Source organism: Fulmarus glacialis, unplaced genomic scaffold (genome assembly GCF_000690835.1).
Source record: "Fulmarus glacialis isolate BGI_N327 unplaced genomic scaffold, ASM69083v1 scaffold1172, whole genome shotgun sequence".
Taxonomy (NCBI): Eukaryota; Metazoa; Chordata; class Aves; order Procellariiformes; family Procellariidae; genus Fulmarus; species Fulmarus glacialis.
Window position 1 is genome coordinate 24757 of NW_009198185.1, and position 19247 is coordinate 44003.

General features: G+C 40.1%; 1 protein-coding gene across 1 annotated transcript in view; it reads right to left on the minus strand.

Annotated features, from left to right (window-relative positions):
• The window catches only part of RAPGEF6 (Rap guanine nucleotide exchange factor (GEF) 6), a gene marked incomplete at its 3' end in the record, with an annotated part of 42531 nt that extends 24223 nt beyond the window's left edge, over positions 1-18308 (minus strand). The window contains exons 1-2 of the mRNA XM_009572804.1: positions 18255-18308; positions 1052-1183 (exon numbers count right to left, since the gene is read on the minus strand). Coding sequence (XP_009571099.1) covers positions 1052-1183; positions 18255-18308 — 186 coding nt within the window. The remainder of the gene's footprint in view (positions 1-1051; positions 1184-18254) is intronic.
• Positions 18309-19247: the final 939 nt, after the last annotated feature.

A 19247-nucleotide genomic window follows, 5' to 3' on the forward strand; every position in this document is an offset into this window, starting at 1 on the left:
GAAAATTAAAAAAAAAAAAAACAAAACAAAAAAACAAAACAAAACAAAAAAAAAAAACCCACAAGATACAGAACAACATCTTCCAGCACTGCCTCTCAGAAATCAGAGAATCCACAGAGCATTTTGAAAAGACTCTCAGGGATGCAAGCTACTCCTGACCTAGCTGGCAGCAAGCAAATCTAAAGTAGTAAGGTAATAGATTAAATAGGACAAAAATGCACAGAGGCACTTAATGTTCTAAAAGGATTTTTGCTTTTAATGCCTTATTTTTAAAGTTACCTAGCAATACTTTGCTGTAAATAGATGTATCACTAATCTGTTTCCAGTATAGAAATAGTACCCGGACAGGACCCAAAAGGGAACAGGTGTCTAAAATCAAGTCACACCTACATCGTGCTCAACAGTTGCTACATACTCAGTATTGTCGTCAGATTTCAACTTGAAAGTGGAAAAACTGTGAAATTACTGATCAAGACAAACCCAAGATGAGCACCCTCGTCAACCAGAACAAAAAAACCCCATGAAACCAGCTCTGCAATTGGAGTCAGGTAACTTAATAAGTATATTATCTCTAAACAAATGAACGCTATCTCTGGATTTCAGACAACTTCTATTCTCAGCAAGCAACACTAGAATTTCCACAGTCAATTAGTGCAGAGAGTGCATTTATTACCATGCTTTTGTTTGCAGAACAGAACATCTGTTATTAACAATAAATACAAATAATCAAGGAAGGTATGTGAAACACAAGAATGATTTCATGAAATTTGTTCCATTTCAGAAAGAAGGAAAATGATCCCATAAATCATCAAATGTGACTTTTAAAAGGCACAGCACACTTTTTGGTATATAAAGATGTGAAAAGCAACAAAAAGAGCTTTACAAGAAGTTTGTTTCTCTTCTATGTGGCTGTGGAGGTGGCAAGTCACACAAGCAACACAGCGATACGTCGAAGCATCAAGAGGGCAAGTCTTGGATAAAGGGCCACTGTTTCTGTTTATACAATGTTCAACATCAAGGAAGGAAAAATAAGAAACAAATGCAGTTTTACCTGATAAATATCAGATAGGCTGCTGCTCCCAGAATCACTGGCAATGCTACATCCCGACTGGCTTGAAGGGACATGAGTCACCTGAGGGTGAGGATTGTCGGTAAGATGCATCTTGGTAAGATCAGCTGGAAGCTGTAAGTAAAATGGATTTGGGGAAAGGCAGGAAACAGAAAGGAAAAGAAGATGTGTAAGTCTGATCTGAAGACAAAATTATTCATAAAACTTTTGTTACACATTTGAATATCCACCTGTAACTTGATGTACATTTTGAGAAAAAGCTGATTTAGACTAAGTTTGCCCTATCACATTCAAATTTTATATGACTGACAGAAAATGATGCACCTTTCTATAAAACAAAGGTCTAGCCTCTTTACAGCTAACTGATATACAACAACAGGATTAAGAGTTCATAAGATGACAAATAGATGATGCCGGCCAAATAGCCCACAGTCTTAAACATTAGCTTATGTTGCAATCCAATATCAAGCAGGATTCCTGTTTATAAATTCAATTCATGTCTTAGTTCAAGAATAACCTTTAGAAAACATCAACACAGAACAAAAAGTAATGTAATCTAAACAAAAGTTTTGGTCCATAAAATGCTTTGCATTTTCTTTAAGAAAATGAGTACACAGAAAGAATATTATGCATTCTTGGTACATGTATGTACAATAGTACTTCTATGCTATTAAATCGATCTGTAAAAGAACACACGTATATAGATATATAAATTTTGGTGCATGATTGAAGACCACAAGCATGTTCTTTCTATTGAAAAAAGAAGTCAGTAGTAGGCTTTTGAAGAATCAAAGCCACATGGAATACTATAAAATAACCAGTCCTTTAATTCAGCTGCTCATTTACTTTCTGCCACATATATTTCTAGTATTTTTTAAATTTACACTCAACTATATGGAAAGAACATTGTATCACAGAATCAGATTCTATGATAAAATGTCTATACTCTTACCATTTATAAATGACAATTATATACTATTCTTTTAAAAAAAATTCTGATACAGAAAAAAAAGTCCAAAACTACTCTGACAGCATCAAGTATCATGACCAAAATGAAAAGGTTTCTTCTGTAAAACAAACAAAATTCCACACAGTTGTGTCACCCACTAGATATTCAGTCCTAAGAATTAAAAGCTAGTATTGTACAAATGTTGTTGATCCAATATCAACTTTATAAATACTGACTAAACTTATGAGAAATGGAAACCAGATCTTCATTTGGAATCACGTTTTTATGTCCTTTTTTTGAAGAACACACAGGAGAAGCACTTTACCAAATACTTCTTTACATATTTTCTGAAACCGTAAGTAGCACTGTAGGTCTCTCCAAACCTCCCCCACCCCCAGGAAAAAAAAAAAGTTGAGAGGACCTCTGAAACATGTAACATAATTTTGATTATCAAAATTGTTATGAGGAATATGGGGGATGTTGTGTCATCTGTAATTCCCAACGACATTCTCGTTGGCAATCGCTACTCAAACCCGACCGTCCTACGGGCTCTAAAAACCAGCACAGATCATTACCTGCAAAATAACTCTGGGAAATGAAATTAGCATTTTTCACTATCCTAATATTTACATTATTCTAGTTTTGTTTATATTTTACTTAGAAAAAGAAAATATAAAATATCCAACCTCTAAATTAATATCTATGTTCACATGTATTTGGAAAAGGAGAAAGTCTGAAAAGCAAAAGATTGCTAAACTCTCAAAAAACGGTCATAAAAAAAAACCTTCAAGCAGTAGGCATAAAATAGTGAACTTGATCCAAATACGAAGGAAACGCAACACTTTGAAGCCTATGTTTAGCCAACAAAAAGTTTTACAGGCTGAAAAATCTATTTTCAGGATTTGAGAACAGCCAAAAGGTCAAACCACTCAGCTGACAAAATTCAATCCAGTGGCCAAAAGGTAAGAGCTGGCGTACATCAAGATGTGACCTCTTCCACAACAACAAAAAAGTATAAAAGTGAAGGAGGGAAGTTGAGATTTAATTCTGGAGCACTAGCTAGTTACTTTTAAAAGCCAAATAAATGTGTACTGTAGAAGTATTCTTGTGCCATGTACAGAAAAGCACTATCTACCTACTAATGGACACGAGGCAGAAAGTGTTGCATTATCTTCCTTAAAGCCTGCGGCGATTTGGACATTAGTTAAGCCACTGATATTTCAACGATGCCGACCACGGTGCTGATGGAGGTTGTTTCCCTGGCTCTCCCCATCTGCTCCCTGCGCTACAGCGTTCAGCAGCAGCGAGCAGCAGCCGGGGCAGCCGGGGCAGCCTGTGCCGCAGGGTGACACTGCTCCTCTGCTCCCTGGAGTTTCACACGTCAGCAGGCTCCTCTGCAAACGCACCGCAGTGCCGTCGTCCATGCGAAAAGATATAAAGGCACGTACGAGCAAGGTCAGTGCATCATTTGCCAGGGAGGACGACATCCAGCAGCAGCCCAGTACTTGCTAGCAAATTACCAGGCAGGGCTGCTGGCCGTCACTGATACGCTGCAGGTCAGTGTAACTGAAAAATCCAGGAGTTTAAGTAAATTACGGAACAAATCAAGCCATATAGATTCATTACCCCTAGCTTAACAAGACCACAGTTTTGCTGCAAACTCCTCAGCCTGTCCCCATCTTTATAACCTCCCTATTCCAACAGAGTTCAGCTTCAGTCAGTTTTCTTTCCATCCATGAGCAAGTGCCACGCTGACTGTGATAATACAGACACAAGGAAACCTAATTTAAGCTCCCTGCTATCCAGATTCATAATGATTTTCAAATTTTCAAAACGGCTCCAGGAAAAGAATGAGCAGAACTGATTCTGCAGGATCTCCCAGGAGAGCAAGGGCAGATGCCTGCTCTCTGCCAAAAACTGGTGCTATTGAAGCCCATTCTGGCTCAAAGACAGTGACACACACACAGATACACGCTGCCACAGACAGTTTTTCTTCCCTAATTTAGTTTAAATTTTGAGATTCTTGAGATGAAGGCTGTTCTATACACCTAGGTTGAGAAGTACTGCTGGAACAAGACATTGCGTGTGTACTTTGTACACCATTTTCACAAATACGCATTGAAGACCAACTCACAACACCACCAGCCTTCCCAAAGGAGTATTTCTTATCAACTCATTAATCACTTACAACGGATCTTCATTCCCCCTGCCAGCACTCCCATTCATTTCCATCACCTATAAAGCACGTGGGCATGTATGATGCTCCTGCTGGACTCTGCAATATGTTCTTGTAAAAGACATTTAGTGCAGGTTAAATGCAAGGAAACACTGCAATATCTCCTTAAATTTGAGAGAGATAAGGTTTATTTGAGACAAGTGACCTTTAAAGTGCTGCTTGCCACTCTACTCAATCTCCCAAAATAAATCACAGCTTCTGCCTTTTGTATGTCGTTTTTATTACCCAAACTGATTGTTCTTTCTTTCAGAGCTCACTAAGCAGCAATACATGGATAGGGTGTTTCTGTAACAACATGACAGCGGACACGGGAAGGACTTGCTGGATGTGGTTGTGAAGTTGCTGATAGTGCTGTAACATTGTCTTAACTATTGATGAATAACATTCACTTATTATTTGACTATGATTTTTTTGTGGGAGAAACTTAGAAACTGTTGTTACAATCACATCAATATCCCGAAAAATTATGTGCTAGGGAAAAATTCAAAATAATAACGCTCAGCTATATCCACCTATGTTAGAGGCTTTCAGATGCAGACATATATACCTGCGTTATCTTCTGGCTAGTTGCGTGCCCCAGCTGCCACAGATAGGAAAACCCCGAACATCCGTGAAATTCTGATAAACTCTCAATACAGGAATAGACTACTTACTTGCCACTTTAAACCATAACAATTACATTTTTTTTCGTAAGAAGAATCTGGAATTCAAATATGAGTGCATCTGACACGCTGGCACAGCCAGTCCCTATATCGGTGCCAGCACATCCTTGTGACTGACCTTTCCCAACAAAGGGATATTTAGCACCAAACCCCCCGCTGAAATGCCATACTGCGGTTCAGAGCTGTACGTGAAAGGAAGTTAAGAAAATGGAAGTTACGGTCTGCACAGCCACCTACAGCTCTGCCCTCCCACAGAGTCAGGAAAATACAGTCGGTGATTACACTGAAAAAAACTTAATCAACAAGGGAATTTTTAAAGAGATATTGCAAATTGTGATAGGAAAAAAGGAAAGAAAAACCACCAAATCCTTTGGAAGCTCATCCTAATGGTAGCATCAGTCTGTCTAGCCACACAAACCCAGAAGTGACAGCAGCCTGGACTGCTTTTTGTTAAACGTATGTGAGATTTCTGAAGGTGGTACACAGGGTCCACCCCGTCCCGCTCGCCCGGACGCAGCCGAGGCAGGCTCACGAGAGGGCAGGGGAAGGCAGAGGACTTGAGAGCGTAAAAGCCGGTTCTGAGTAACAGTTAATAAAAATGACGTGCACAAAATACTAAACTCTACCCACAGCAACCTTGAAAACACCCACGAGATGAAGACTCCACGAGGTCCACCAAGAGCTTGGCTCTTGCTATCGATTTCATGGGTGCAGCCATCCAGCACTGAAGCAAGGGGCAGCAGCACTCCTGCTGCTACACCAGAGAACCCCCAAAAATGCCAAACACAACTAAACCAGAGAACCCCCAAAAACCTCTACAAGCCCCAAACCTGTCCTTTCTCCTATGACACAATACAATACAGAAACTCTCACATTCTAAAAGAAAAAAACAAAAAACCCCCAAACAAAACACAACCAAAAAAACCCCAAAGAAACAAAAAAAAAACCCCACAAAGAGCAGCATACATAAGTGCTTTTTGTCCTATCCAGACAGAAAGAACGCTCAAGTCTTCACATGTTGTAGAAGACAAATTGCATCTAGAGACTGATTTATAGGTTTGAGTGGAGAGGCAGAGCTGGGAGCAGCACTGCTGCTCTGAACGGTTGGATGAAGCCGAGGGACATAAAAACGCAGCAACGGGATGCTGTAAAAGCAACGAAGCGTGGAAGAGAAAGATCTCTGCTCACATTTGTCCTTGGGCATCCTTGGAAGAAAGGACGGTCCTTGGGAAGAGTGTGGAGAAACCAGTGGATGACAGGGGTAATGGATGAAACCCAGGGAGGTTGGGTGGAGGAGACAAAGAATCAAAACGAGGAGGGAGGAACCAGAAGAGGACACAGACCCTACAGCATCTGCCACTGCCCCAAGGTGTCCCAGGGGAAACTGCACAGCCGTGCTCTGCATGACACCAGGGGACATGTATGGGGCCACACGCACTCCCGATCTGACCAGTATAGACATTCTTTGGTTAGCTAAAATTATCAGCTAAAAATGGCTAAAGATGAAAGAACCACCGAAGAATTGGTAAAAACAAGTAGTATGGCAAAAAAGCTGTAAATGTCAGTCACGAGCAATTTATACTCTAACAGCCAGTAAATTTGTCAAATAAAGAAAAACTATATACCCAGTATTCCAAAATTATTGATTTACTAATTAACCATTCAAAACATGCAATGCATTTCAATAAATTATTTTATTTATTGTAAACACTCTGAATGAGAAAAGAATTAAGGAAGAGCGCGCGGTAAGCTGACAGCAGTAACTCAGGATTATACCTGAAAACGGCAGGTTTGGTGGGCTGAACCACTCCCCGGAGCCCAGCTCTATCTTTCCACTTTTCAACAAGGTATACTTGCAAAGAATATTTGATGTGATTATTTTCTTTAAACAGGCAATCAGGACATCTTGGTTTAATATAGAATTACCAACTTTCTGAAACTAGTTTGATAACAAGGGCAGAGCAACGTCATGATGATTTCTCCCAGAGACTGATGAGGTTTCTGATAGTTCCCTACCAAGAACTGTATGAAGTTTAACAAAGACGAGTGCAAGGTCCTGCAGCTAGGGTGGCATAACCAAAGAGCCCAGGACAGGCTGGGATCTGTGTGACTGAGGAGCAGCCTTGGTCCTGGTGGACAATAAACCGAATACAAGTCAGTGTGCCACTGCAGCAATGAAGGCAAATCAGATCTCAGGCTGCATCCGCAGGGGCATTACTTGTAGAGATAGAGACATGATCATCCCATTCTACTTGGCACTTATCAGGCTACACCTGGAGTACTGTGTCCAGTTCTGGCCTCTACAATTCAAAAAGGAGGTGGACAGACTGAAGAGGGTCCAAAGGAGGGCCACGAAGATGTTCAAAGGGCTAGAGAACCTTTTCCATGAAGAAAGGCTGAAGGAGTTAGGTCTCTTCCCTGGAGAAGAGAAGGCTCAGGAGGACCTCATCACAGTATTCCAGTACTTAAAGGGCAGCTACAAAGAGGATGGAGGCTCTTTCTTCACAAGGAGCCACATGGAGAAGACAAGGGGCAACAGATGCAAGTTTCACGAAGAGAGGTTTCATCTTGATATAGGAAAGAAAATTTTTTTACTCTGAGAACAATCAATCACTGGAACAACCTCCCCAGGGACACAGTAGAGTCCCCATCACTGGAAGTTTCCAGGATGTGACTGGACAGGGTGCTAATAAGATGAGATAATCTCATCTAGGCTCCCTTCCCAAAAAGGACCATGTTGGTGCCAATACTGACAACAGACGCTGCTGCACAATTACCAAAGTCTCATGGGTTATTCAGCGTTTTCTGCGTCTGATGAGCATCGGAAGTAAACCAACCAGCCGACATCCAGCTCATTTCCTCTTGGATAACAGGAAGATAACATTCTTTAGTTTTATTACTTCACTACATTCTCATCACTGAAACCACCCCAAATTTACAATGGGGCAGTACTTACCCTCCATAGCCACAAAACACTTGGCAACAATTACAACTATACTGAACTTTTACACGTAATTTTCAAGCTATCCAGTGCAGTAGACTGAACTGCATTTCATTTGATCTCATTTGAAAGTATCTCATTTTCAAAACATCCAGTTTGAGGTGTCTGACGACCAAAGATGCAGGCAAGATAACAAAAATTGCCATGCTACTGGGACTCGTGTCTGAACAGAGATTTCCCAATTAACACGCATTTTCTAAATTAATTTAGCTTTGCAGTAGTATTTTATCTATACCTATGGCAATACATGCTATACAAGAAGTGATTTGCCAACTTTCTCCAAGTCTTCTGTCTGTAATTGAAATTAATTGGAGTAAAAACACTGATACCTGGTATATATTACACACTAATAGACCCTTTCTACAGTCCCAAGTGGAGTGCGTCTGCAGTGACATTTACTTCCTACGTAAACACCATTTACTCTCAGCAGTGAAGTCACACAGAATACTTGGGAATTAAATTAAAAGCTGATTTTGGAATAACAGATTTTTAAGATTGCACATGCCCTGCACAACAGAGCAAATTACGTGATCTTTGATGAGATGACCACCAATCAACTCTTTTGAGAAGCACTAAAAATGACTGTTAGCCTGAGGACAACTTTCCTTTATGTGCTCCCCAGCAAGGTTTTGCTAAAAATTAAGGCTATAGAAAAGTAATTGCAGAGTTTATATAGAGAAAAAGGCAACCACAGAAGTCATAAGTGAAGTTATGTCGTAGGAGGGCTAAACTGAGACTTTTATCTTTCTATTCCCCATTTTTTTTCAGGGAAAGGAATCAGAAGAACCTCTTTCGGCACAGGGACTATGCTCTTCATGCTCTGTCTCCTATGTGACTTACTTTTGGATTTGCTAGTATCTTTCCCCACAAAAATTACGTGGAAAAGCCACATCTGTGCCTCTGTGCCACAAGTTTTGAAAATAAGTATCAGTGTTTCCTGGTGCAGTTTGGATATCTGAAACAACACATGCTGAAAAAGCACAGACAACACGAATTTGCTAAATAATCTTGACAGATGGACACAAGACCTATGAATTATCTCTTTCTATGTGTCAAAGAAGCTTCACCATTGTTTCAAGCTGCAGTAAATGGCATGTTTATTAAACATATTCAGAAACATCCTGCAATGAGGGTGCTGACCGAAGGACTCATCATCAGAAACCGAATTACTAAAGGAAGCACAGTCGGCATAATTCTCCCAGTGTATAGTGTCCATTACAAATTCAAATTAACGGAAAGAAAATGGGCAATAAGGAAGCAAAAGTTTCGCCTCATTCTTTATTTGATACTCCTTAATAGCAAAGTTTTTCATCAGTTTTCCTAGGTCCCCATATGGATGTTTACAACCGATCGATCTAGTCTGGACACAGTAGAAGCATCAGCTTCCGAGGGAACAGTCTGTCCTTTTATAGGCTGCGTAAGCAAATTTTCTGTCCTTGGTTTTACAGATTGTCAGTAACCTTATACCTTATTTGCTTTTCTGAAGTTCCCTGAAATGCTGCCAGCAAGAGTAATATTCAGAAACAACACAGGGTTTATCTCCATGAAATACCCGAGGACAAGCACAGCGCAGCCCCGCAGTGTCAGTGCACATGTACGTCTGCCGTGTCACCGTAAAACCCACCATGCACTGCTACACCAACCCAACCATCTCACCCCTAAAAACAGCTTTCAAACTCCAAACCTAACAACCCAATTTTAAGGCACATATATTTATTATTTTGTTTATTGCTTGAGGTTTTCCATTAAGGGGTTTTCACTATTTTAAGCTAGAACCCATTAACACACCCTTGGAGCATTAACCGTCATTTCCCTCGGTAACCTCTGAGCTTTAGGAAATGCTCCCTCTCAGCCTCCATCGCACCCAAGTGGTTTAAGGGTAGCAATTTTCCTTTCTCAGATGATACAGAGAGTCTAGACTTTACAAACAGCAAGTTAAAAAAAGCATGTTTGCCTTCAGTTTTAAGAAATGAAATAAAAAAAAAATTGCCAATCTAAGAAGGCTGGTTGACCAAACAGCTGAACGGGACCGCAGTCCTGTGAACCCTCTGCCAGCCACCTCTCCTTTTCGGTCACTACATCCTTCCATTCCCTTCACATGCCTTTTTCTCTTTGATGCCCTTGATTCAAATCCTTCACACAGTTAATATTAGAATGAAATAGTTCTGCCCAAATTTCTTCCTTTTAATTCCCACTTGCACTTCCAGTCTTTGGATCCCCCCGTTTTTTGGCAGCCCTGCTGGGAGCTTTCCTCTTTACTTTGCAATCCCACGTGCACCTCCGATACCTTCGTGATTTCCTATAAACCAAACCCCTACTACAGCAGAGCAAAGCTCTGACTGAGGAGCTAGAGAATCATAGAATAGAATCATAGAATCATAAAGGTTGGAAAAGACCTCTAAGATCATCAAGTCCAACCGTTAACCCAACACCACCATGCCCACTAAACCATGTCCCTAAGCGCCTCATCTACACGTCTTTTAAATACTTCCAGGGATGGGTGGGATGGGTTTCCTACATGGCTCATTCAAGAACACCTTAAGTCCAGACGCTGGCAAGCGCTCTAATGCATTATACCATTAGTGGTCCTGGCCTTTTGGAGCACGTCCCAGGCAGCACGCCCAACCTGCGCAGGACAGCGCCGGCTCTGCTTCCAGGCACCTCTCCTTCCTCTGGCATTACAGTGGTTGCAATCCGTATCTGATTATTTTAAATATTCTACTCAAAGACTCTACCGTGTTAAAAAGGCTCTATGTAGAAAAAAATTCCTCCAAATCAGCATTTAACTTTCTTTGATCTGTATCAACTTGTCAAGAAGCAGCCAACCAACTCTGCTCGGCACAACAGCACTATTTTGGGTTTCTGTTGGTAATTCAGTAGTTTCTCTGCCAGACCCCTTGCTAGCTTTACAGTCAGTGCTGTTTCACTTTGCCTCCAACATGAGCAAACTCTGCACTCTAGCATCTTATTTGCCAGTTGTTTTGATGGTCTCACTATGTGCCTGTGATTCCATCATCAGTTTGGTCATTTTCACAAGTTAACTAATTTGTTTAATTAGTTCTATTTTTTCTTTCTACAACCTATTGAAACAAGAGCAGCGATACTTGCTCCCACTGACATGCAGTCAGTCTCTCACCAAGCAAACCTTTCCGTATCCCACTTTTTGCTCTCATCCATCCCATTCATTCCATCTAAGAAGAAAAAAACAAAACAAAACAAAAACAAAACACACCACAAACCTCTCGGACTTTTTTCCTTGGCATCAGTAAGTAAATTATTTTAATCATCTCATATATCCTGCCAGTAAAATAATGAGAAACCACCAAAAACAACTGGAGATCTCTGAAGTTATTTCGCAGAATTTTCATTAGCCTTTTTCCCACAGATTTATATAAATTAACTCTGCTTTATGTTCACTTTTTACATACAAGCTACAATTCTGCTCCAGTTTAAAAATGTTTAAAATACACTTAGAGCTGTGTTAATGGGAGAGGAGAAAGTTGCTCCTCTGAGATACACAAAGAGGCCACTTAGGTATCCACAGAGAGGGTAAGATGAGCCCAGCCAAATTACCTATGCTGACATCAGTCCTCAACTAACTTAATGCAAACAAAAACATTTCCTCCTTAAAGACCACAGATGTTCCAGCAGTGGCACAAAAGAAGATTTCTTCAGATTTTTAAAGAGCAGCAATGATGTCTTTTTTTTTCTGCTTTTAAAGCCAACTGATGGATCAAATATTTTCCCAACAGGTTCAGACAAAATCCTGTAACCTTCAATAACATGACACAAAGAAAAACAGTGCCTATCCAACCATACAAACTTCAGATCATTTTCCTTTTTAAAACATACAAAGATGGGCTTGCTGACAATATTTATTTCAAAACTTGTTTCAATTCATTAGCTACAGTGCATACTTACTCCAGTTATTATGTACCACAGACATGAATCTCAAAGGAGTAAGGACCAAGTTGATACCATTCACGACAACCCTGCAGTGCCCTGAACACTATCCTTGTGGCATTCCTAAAATAACCCCAGGCTTACAAAAAAAGCCACCCCAAAAAGAAACCAACAAAAAAACACCTAAAAGAATTAAAAATCCCTAGAGGCTGTTCTATGCCTCCAGCAGCCAAGAGCTTCTTGGTCTTCATGGCTCCTACAGTGCATAGAAAATAAAATCCTCTGAAGTATTATGTTTCCTTAGTTACAATAAGGTGACATGAGGACAGAATTTCAAACTAAACTCTGGTCTTGCCTTAAACCACACATATAATGCAATTTTAATTTGGTTTTCATATGTCTAAATTATAGATTACTGCTATGCCTTAACTCAAGATAATGCTAAGCGTTTGACACGCAAATATCTCTGCTTTGGAGAAGAAGTGGGGACTTCAGCTGTGAAAATTCACCTGTACTGGTAAATGTACTGGTGTTGATGAGAGCTCCATAATACTGGGAATATCCGACATGTAAACATAAGTTGCATTTTTTACAACCATCAATTAATACAGATCAACTCTTCTCTTGTCTATTCATAGCGTAACATTTTTAAAATGTCAAGAATTGTGTTTTGTTATAATGAAAATGTAACAGGAATGTTCAAGAAAAACTGATTTTCAGTGCCAGAGTTCAAATTTTATTGTTTGTTCTCTCCACTGAAAACTAATACATTACAAGACTAAAAAGAGCCTTGTCTAAATAATTACAGTAGAAAACAAACTGTGACAGCGGCTAGTGATGCTACGAGTTCTGTAAGGAGCTGAAGTTTCACAAGTCATTAAATCTCCGGCAGCCACACAGGCAACAGCAGCCCAACGTATCGGAAGCTCTCATCCTGAGACAATACTGCAGGGCACATGAAATTCCAAATCTACATCGAGTTTCATCTCAGCTGAATAATTTATTAACTCTTATATACACTGATTGGTAAAACACCGTGGTGGTGACGGTCCCTCTTCACACATCCTTAGGCTGCTACAACCTCACTTGGCTGTAATGGCATGCAAGTGACAATCAGCTCCAGGGACGCACCTAGCAGGGCTACAAGGGCGCATGGAGCGCAGCGCGAGCACGCCGATGCTGCAAGCAACGCTCGGCAACATATTACCTCTCAGCTAAGAGCTGCGTAATGAGGCCCTCAGATCCTGTACATGCAAAAAAAAAAAAAACAAAGGAGCACCAATCTTCCATCTACATTTTCTTTCTGTATTCATAAAGAAATGCATTCGTGGAAGTGAGAGGAGCAAAACAGGGTGGTCCCAAACTAGGCTGTAGCTGTAAGCAGAACTGTAACAAAGCAGGTTTAAAACAAACAAAGTCTAGAAGGAAATAAATGAAGAGATAGGTGTTTATTTGCATATTACGAGCCAATTTCCGATAAAAACAATACTTCAGGAAAAGGCTTTTTCTGTCGAAAAGTAGTACGAGATATACTTGCATTTAACTTTAACATATTATATTCTGGAGTACAAGAAAATCCAAGCTTTCTACAGTAAATGGCCACACAGCTCATATTAAACCATTTTTATCTTAATAAATTATCAAGCAAAAAGTGCATTTTAAAAGTTTTACAGAAAGTATCCTGCAAGTTGTTAGAAAAAACAGAGCTAAATTTTTAACTAAATGTAAGGAAAACCGTCATTTGTCGCTCCGAGCACTCACTCTCCAAGCACTCAGAGATCAGAGTACTGAGTAACCAAGAGGCTGTGCTCCTACACATCAATTAAGATGGAGAAACAAGGCAACCCTCCTGTTGCAGGGGATGAAGGGGGAAAAGATCAGAAAATACAGAATAGGAGAGACCATAAATATCCTGAGGAGCTGGCTGAAACTGCAGAAACTCAAAAGAGAGCTAAACCATACAAACCAAAGTTTGTAGGAGGGAAGAGAACCATCAGGAACCAGAAGAGAGGCGCTCGCAGGGCAATCACCCGCTGCCTGTGCCCACAGACAAACTCGCATGCTCAGGTGACGGCGCCCACAGGTCCCGCTCTGAGTGACAACGGGGTGCTCTGCACCGCAGAAAGTTGCGCTGGAAGCTACAGGCATGGACAGAGAAAGATTGGAGGGAGAGGCAAGGCCAAGAGGGAGAGAAAGACGCTGTCAAAATTGACGGAAAAAAGAAAGCGAACGATCAGTTACTCTATTTGCACTGAAAACATTTAAAATTCATAATACCAGGGCTATGTTCCATATAAATGCATTAGCAAAGACAAGGATGACATCGAATCAAATCAAGGACACACTATCCAAGGTCTGTTTTTCTTCCAAGGAGCTGAAAATAATCTTTAATTGCATGAAGGTTTCAACTCAAGATCTTGGAGATCAAGCTGATGGCCCTTGGAACCAGAAGATGGTGTTACACTGATTTTAGTTACAGATAACTAAAACTTGTATCACGTCCCTGTGAGACGACAGCCGAAACAGGAATGGGACTGAAAAATGACTCCAAGTCTTCTGTTCTAATCCAAACACAAACTTCTACAGAGCAAATGTATCTTGTTATTATGCTTAGCATTATTAGATTTTATCTAAACAGCAGAAAGAGAAGAAGAACACAGAAGCCTAGAGAAAAGAAATTACTGTCTACTGTCTTAAGACAAGTTTAACATGCACCTGGGATCTTAAATGAAACTGTTTTCCTTCAGGAACAAACATTTTAGAAGCTTAGATGTTAATTCAAAACCCCTTATATTCTATAAAAAGCACATTTTCTCAAAAAGCATCCCTTTTTAAATATCCTCTATAGATACATTACCCAATCACTTTGTATTTTCCCCATCAGTCCCTCCTGCTACATAAATGGGGTAACTGCATATGCATGCTAGGCTTGGGAAACTGTTAGGATGTGCATAAAATTTCTATTACAGGAGAACCATATACATCTAAATCGTTAAGTTTAGAGCTCTCTTTCATAGTAACTTCATAAAGCATCTATGTTTCAGAGTCTAATACCACAAAGTGCACTGCAGACAATTTAACAGACACTGAGAAAGTTGTGATCAAAACTACAAAGAAGATCAGAATCTTGCTGAGATACATTTAAAATATTTAAATTTTTTGCTTTAAAATATTGCATTAGTATCAGAGGAATTTAGATTAGTTTAAGTTGAATACCTCTTGTCCTCGTACATACAATGTCTGTGGAAGCAGATCTCCACCAGACCGATGCAAAGTCCTCTACCCTTCTTCATCTTCCTCCCGAGTGGCAGTGGCTTGACAGCTGGGGCTGCTTTCATCACTGTTTTCCACATTCCTCACTGCTTATCATACTCACCATGTTTTTTTAAGGATGCCTGCATCTATTTATCTCATCTTCTACAGTGTATCATTCCAGAATGCATATGGTCCCCAGGGCAGAGACCATTCCTTATGCTTCCGATGCAGGATTCTGCCCCTGTATTGGCACCTCCAGACACAACTGACAGAGGAACAACCACCATCTTCCTGCAAAGGAGATGGTGATCTCTCTTGGACACATTTCCAAATACCAGCATAGTCTTGAGAAATACTGTTGACCTCTACAAGGGCCTGCATGGAAGGGATGAAAGGCTCGTCTTCAGGTGCACTGCAGAAATTCACAATGCTCCGAGTTCTCTCTCTGTTTATCCTCCTTTTAACAGCTCTTTATGCAGGAGAATAGATTGCATTGATTACTTTACAGATGTCTACTCCATCCCTTTCACTTTTGGGAGCCAAAAGCAACAGGGTTTCTGGGAGATGAGGGGTGTGTGCGACGCTAACCAGTGTTGCAATGCAAACCGGTGCGGACGCCCCTTGTACTCGGAGAATCTCTTCCAGGAGGTGACGGAGCTCCTAAAGCTGGCTTCTCCTGCGGGTCACTCCACAGCCAGACAAATTAACCTCCTTAGGTTAAGGTTAACCTTCAGAAGTATTCTCCTTTACATACCTTCACGAAATATGCTTTCTGATTAGTCATATGAAATATGACTTCATTTTGCTCTGATTAAATAGATGTATCATTACACTGTCACATTCAGAACAGCTATAATTACAACTGAGTCAACAGCCCATTTTCAGGCTATTGTCCTAGACCAGTTTAAAAGCAACTAATTAAAAAAATTCTGGGGCAGATATCTACATAAATCTAAGAAATTCTGAATTTAATCACTGAGAAAGCAAATGAAAAATCAGACGTTCACTGCTCTATGGCAAGAAATAGTTCTAGTTTCAAAATACTATCATAAAATATTTGACATTTTCAAGTTAAAAGTTATAAACTTGCATATTTAAAATTCTGACATCAGTTATTTTGCTATAATATGTATTATTATAAAACACCTGTCATAGAAACAGATTTGTGGTACAAAGCTCAGATAAAAACAAAATGGAACGAACTCAGATACAATTCAGATAATCAGTGCATGTGGTCAGTTTAGAAGTTTGTGGGGGTTTGCAGGAGCTTTGGGGGGCTTTGTGGTGTTTTGCAGACAGGGGCTACAGGTGCTTTTTCTTTTGTAGTTTTAAAGATAAAAAAAACTTTTAGCTATGGATTGGAATGCAAAACCAGTTAATAGGTTTGCATCAGCCATTTAAAAAAAAAAAAAGAAAAAACAAACCTCCCCCTCCCCAACATTTTACACTATTTCATTTATGAATAGTAAATGAGTAAATAAATGGCTTGGCAGCAATCCGCTGGGTATCATCCACAGAGCTGACACAGAGGGCCAAAAGTCTTTAAAATTTTTTTTTTTTTTTTTTTTAATCCCCACCCTGTCCCCCAGCCCTTATTTAAGCACATGGTTTCTTTTCTGTGGTTTCTCACTTCAGCCCAAACTCTACGGAAAGAGCTATCTCAGCTGAAGTACCAACGTGACTAAGCATTCCCATTTTTTAAGCAATATTACACGTCCAGACCTCCTTAATAAGGGCGGTACAAGTAAGCCGAGCTTAAGTAAACTGATCCTTACATATTTAATGTCTACAGAGCAGGAAGAGAAGAAAGCAAAAGAGTCGACATGTATACTGGAGACACGGATGACGATACAAACAGGCCAACATTTGCCAGCAGGAACTCCAAGGTGAGGAGCTGCAGTTACCTGGTTGAGCGCACGGAGCCCATCTGCCCTTCAAGGCAACGAGTACCTGCAGCTCCGCTTCACCTGATGATGGGGTGGACTCGGCACACGTGAAACAGCCAAAATTCGGCCGCACGTACGCCCACGCATTCACACGTTGATTTTGGCAACTGCATACGGAAACCCTGAAGCCCAGCATTTTCGTCCCCATACACAGTGAGCTTCCATTTACATTTTATCAGACATAAAAACCAAACAAGGAAAACCATCCTGCACAGGGACTCGCACACCCAGCTGTGTTTCTCCCTTGTGCCTCTCCACACCGTCACGTCACTTAGAGTCTAAACTTTTTGGGACCAAAGTCAAGAGCAAATTTCTGGCTCCAAAGTCAATGCCATATCTCATGATGTCAAGAGCACAAGAATTTTGCCCACTGCCTTCAAACCCTGCTGGCTTTCACATGCAAGAAAGTTGCACAATCTTTATTCTAGCCTATATGAGTTGCAGTATAAACACAAAATTGTAATAAATAATAATGAATATATGCCTGGCCTCAGGTTTATAAGGCAATCCCCCTGTCTTGGGTGACTACTTCTTGGCAGTAGCATTAATAAAATACCAGCAACTCGGCTAATTTTCTGACCGAGCATACCAAATAGCAAGAGTCTGACAAAGAGTATATTTTTTAATTTCTTTAAAGGCTTTTACCTCAATAGGTGGGTTTGCTCGAATGTTCTAGATTTCATTACCTCCTTTAAAAGAAACACCCTTCCCTCCCCAATTTCACAAAAATACTGCATCTTCAGACACACAAAATAATTTGTGTCCTTTAAAGCTAATTGTAATTACATAGTTCAGCTAAATAATTAACCAATTCCACAATGCTGCACAAAGGAAACAAGCAGTACAGCTTCATACAGCTTGAAAATTAGAACATCAGTGGGTTTGTATACCAATATTTTCAAGTTAGCAATATATGCATAAAAAATGTTACACTTCAATAATACTTGCTTCATATATTAATAGGCTAAAAAGCAAGTTTTACACATTTCATATGCAAATGGCATTTTTTATACTTCCTGTTAATTTGTAAGCTATTCTATATGAAACAAATTCCAAGATTTCAAGGTCCCCCCCTTCCCGTTTAGAAACGATTCCACAAGAACAGCCCACGCTCAGCCAGGACCCCAGCATCTCATCCAAGCAGCAATCAGGGTTTGAGAAGTGAACATTCAAATAGCACCATGGTTGTCAATACATGTCAGAGAAACGCAGCACAGACAAAATCTTACTTACTTTGGAGGCCCACGGTTGCAGACAGTTGGCATAACATCGAACAAGAAAAGCCATTTCTTAGGCTGAGGAAAAAAGTTTTCCTTTCTCAAATAAAAGCCACAGAACTAAAATATGGAGTAAAATCCCTCCCGGCTTCTCTTTAAAAATCATAAACCAAAGCAGCAAATGTACATGTATGCAACTTCTCAGGCTTGAATTTCACACTGAATTCGATTACAGCTTCCAGTGTATCTGAGTAGTTTTCAGTATTGCAGTGAGTTAGCAGCAGCAACAGCAATTCCTGTAAAAATGTTCCAGTTTTAACAAGCACATAAATTCAAATCAAAATGTTTCCTAGCTTTTCAAATACAAATATCCGTATGTTCCTGCAGGCAAGAGGCATGTACCCAAAAAGTGCTTCTAAAATTGAATTAATTCTGAAATGGATTAGAACTGCAGGTTAAAGCAACAATATATTAAAAGGCGAGATATTAATTCTTCAAATTCCTTTCTTCCTCTTCACTAAAATGCATTTGTGAGTGGCTTATCTTCGGGTCCACTTTTCAGAAACTTCACATTCATATTGTAGATGAAATTTTGCAAAGGTTCTTCAGCGTCTTAGGCGATTCAGGAATCCCACACCTCGGATATTAAAGTTTCTTCTTTATACTCTTGTCCATCATAACTGCAAAAATTGAATTAGTGTCCGGATTGTAGCTCCAGGATATATGCTCTAACAGGTTTGCACTGTGGAATGCATTAAAAGCCTCTGCAATACAAACCCTTTTCTGTTTTACCCCCCCTCCTTCTTTTTTTAATGCAGTTTACAACTCTGCAGTGTTGCTTAGTATTCTAATGCATCAGTCAGACACCACGGTTAATCCACGCCTAGCTTTTCCAATTAAAACATTTCTGTAATGCACAACAAAACAGTACGTCCATGGCTACAGCAAGACTGACTGCTGGAGTCCTAATTCCTACTATCTTTGCTTGCTTCTCAGCAGCTCCCTCAGG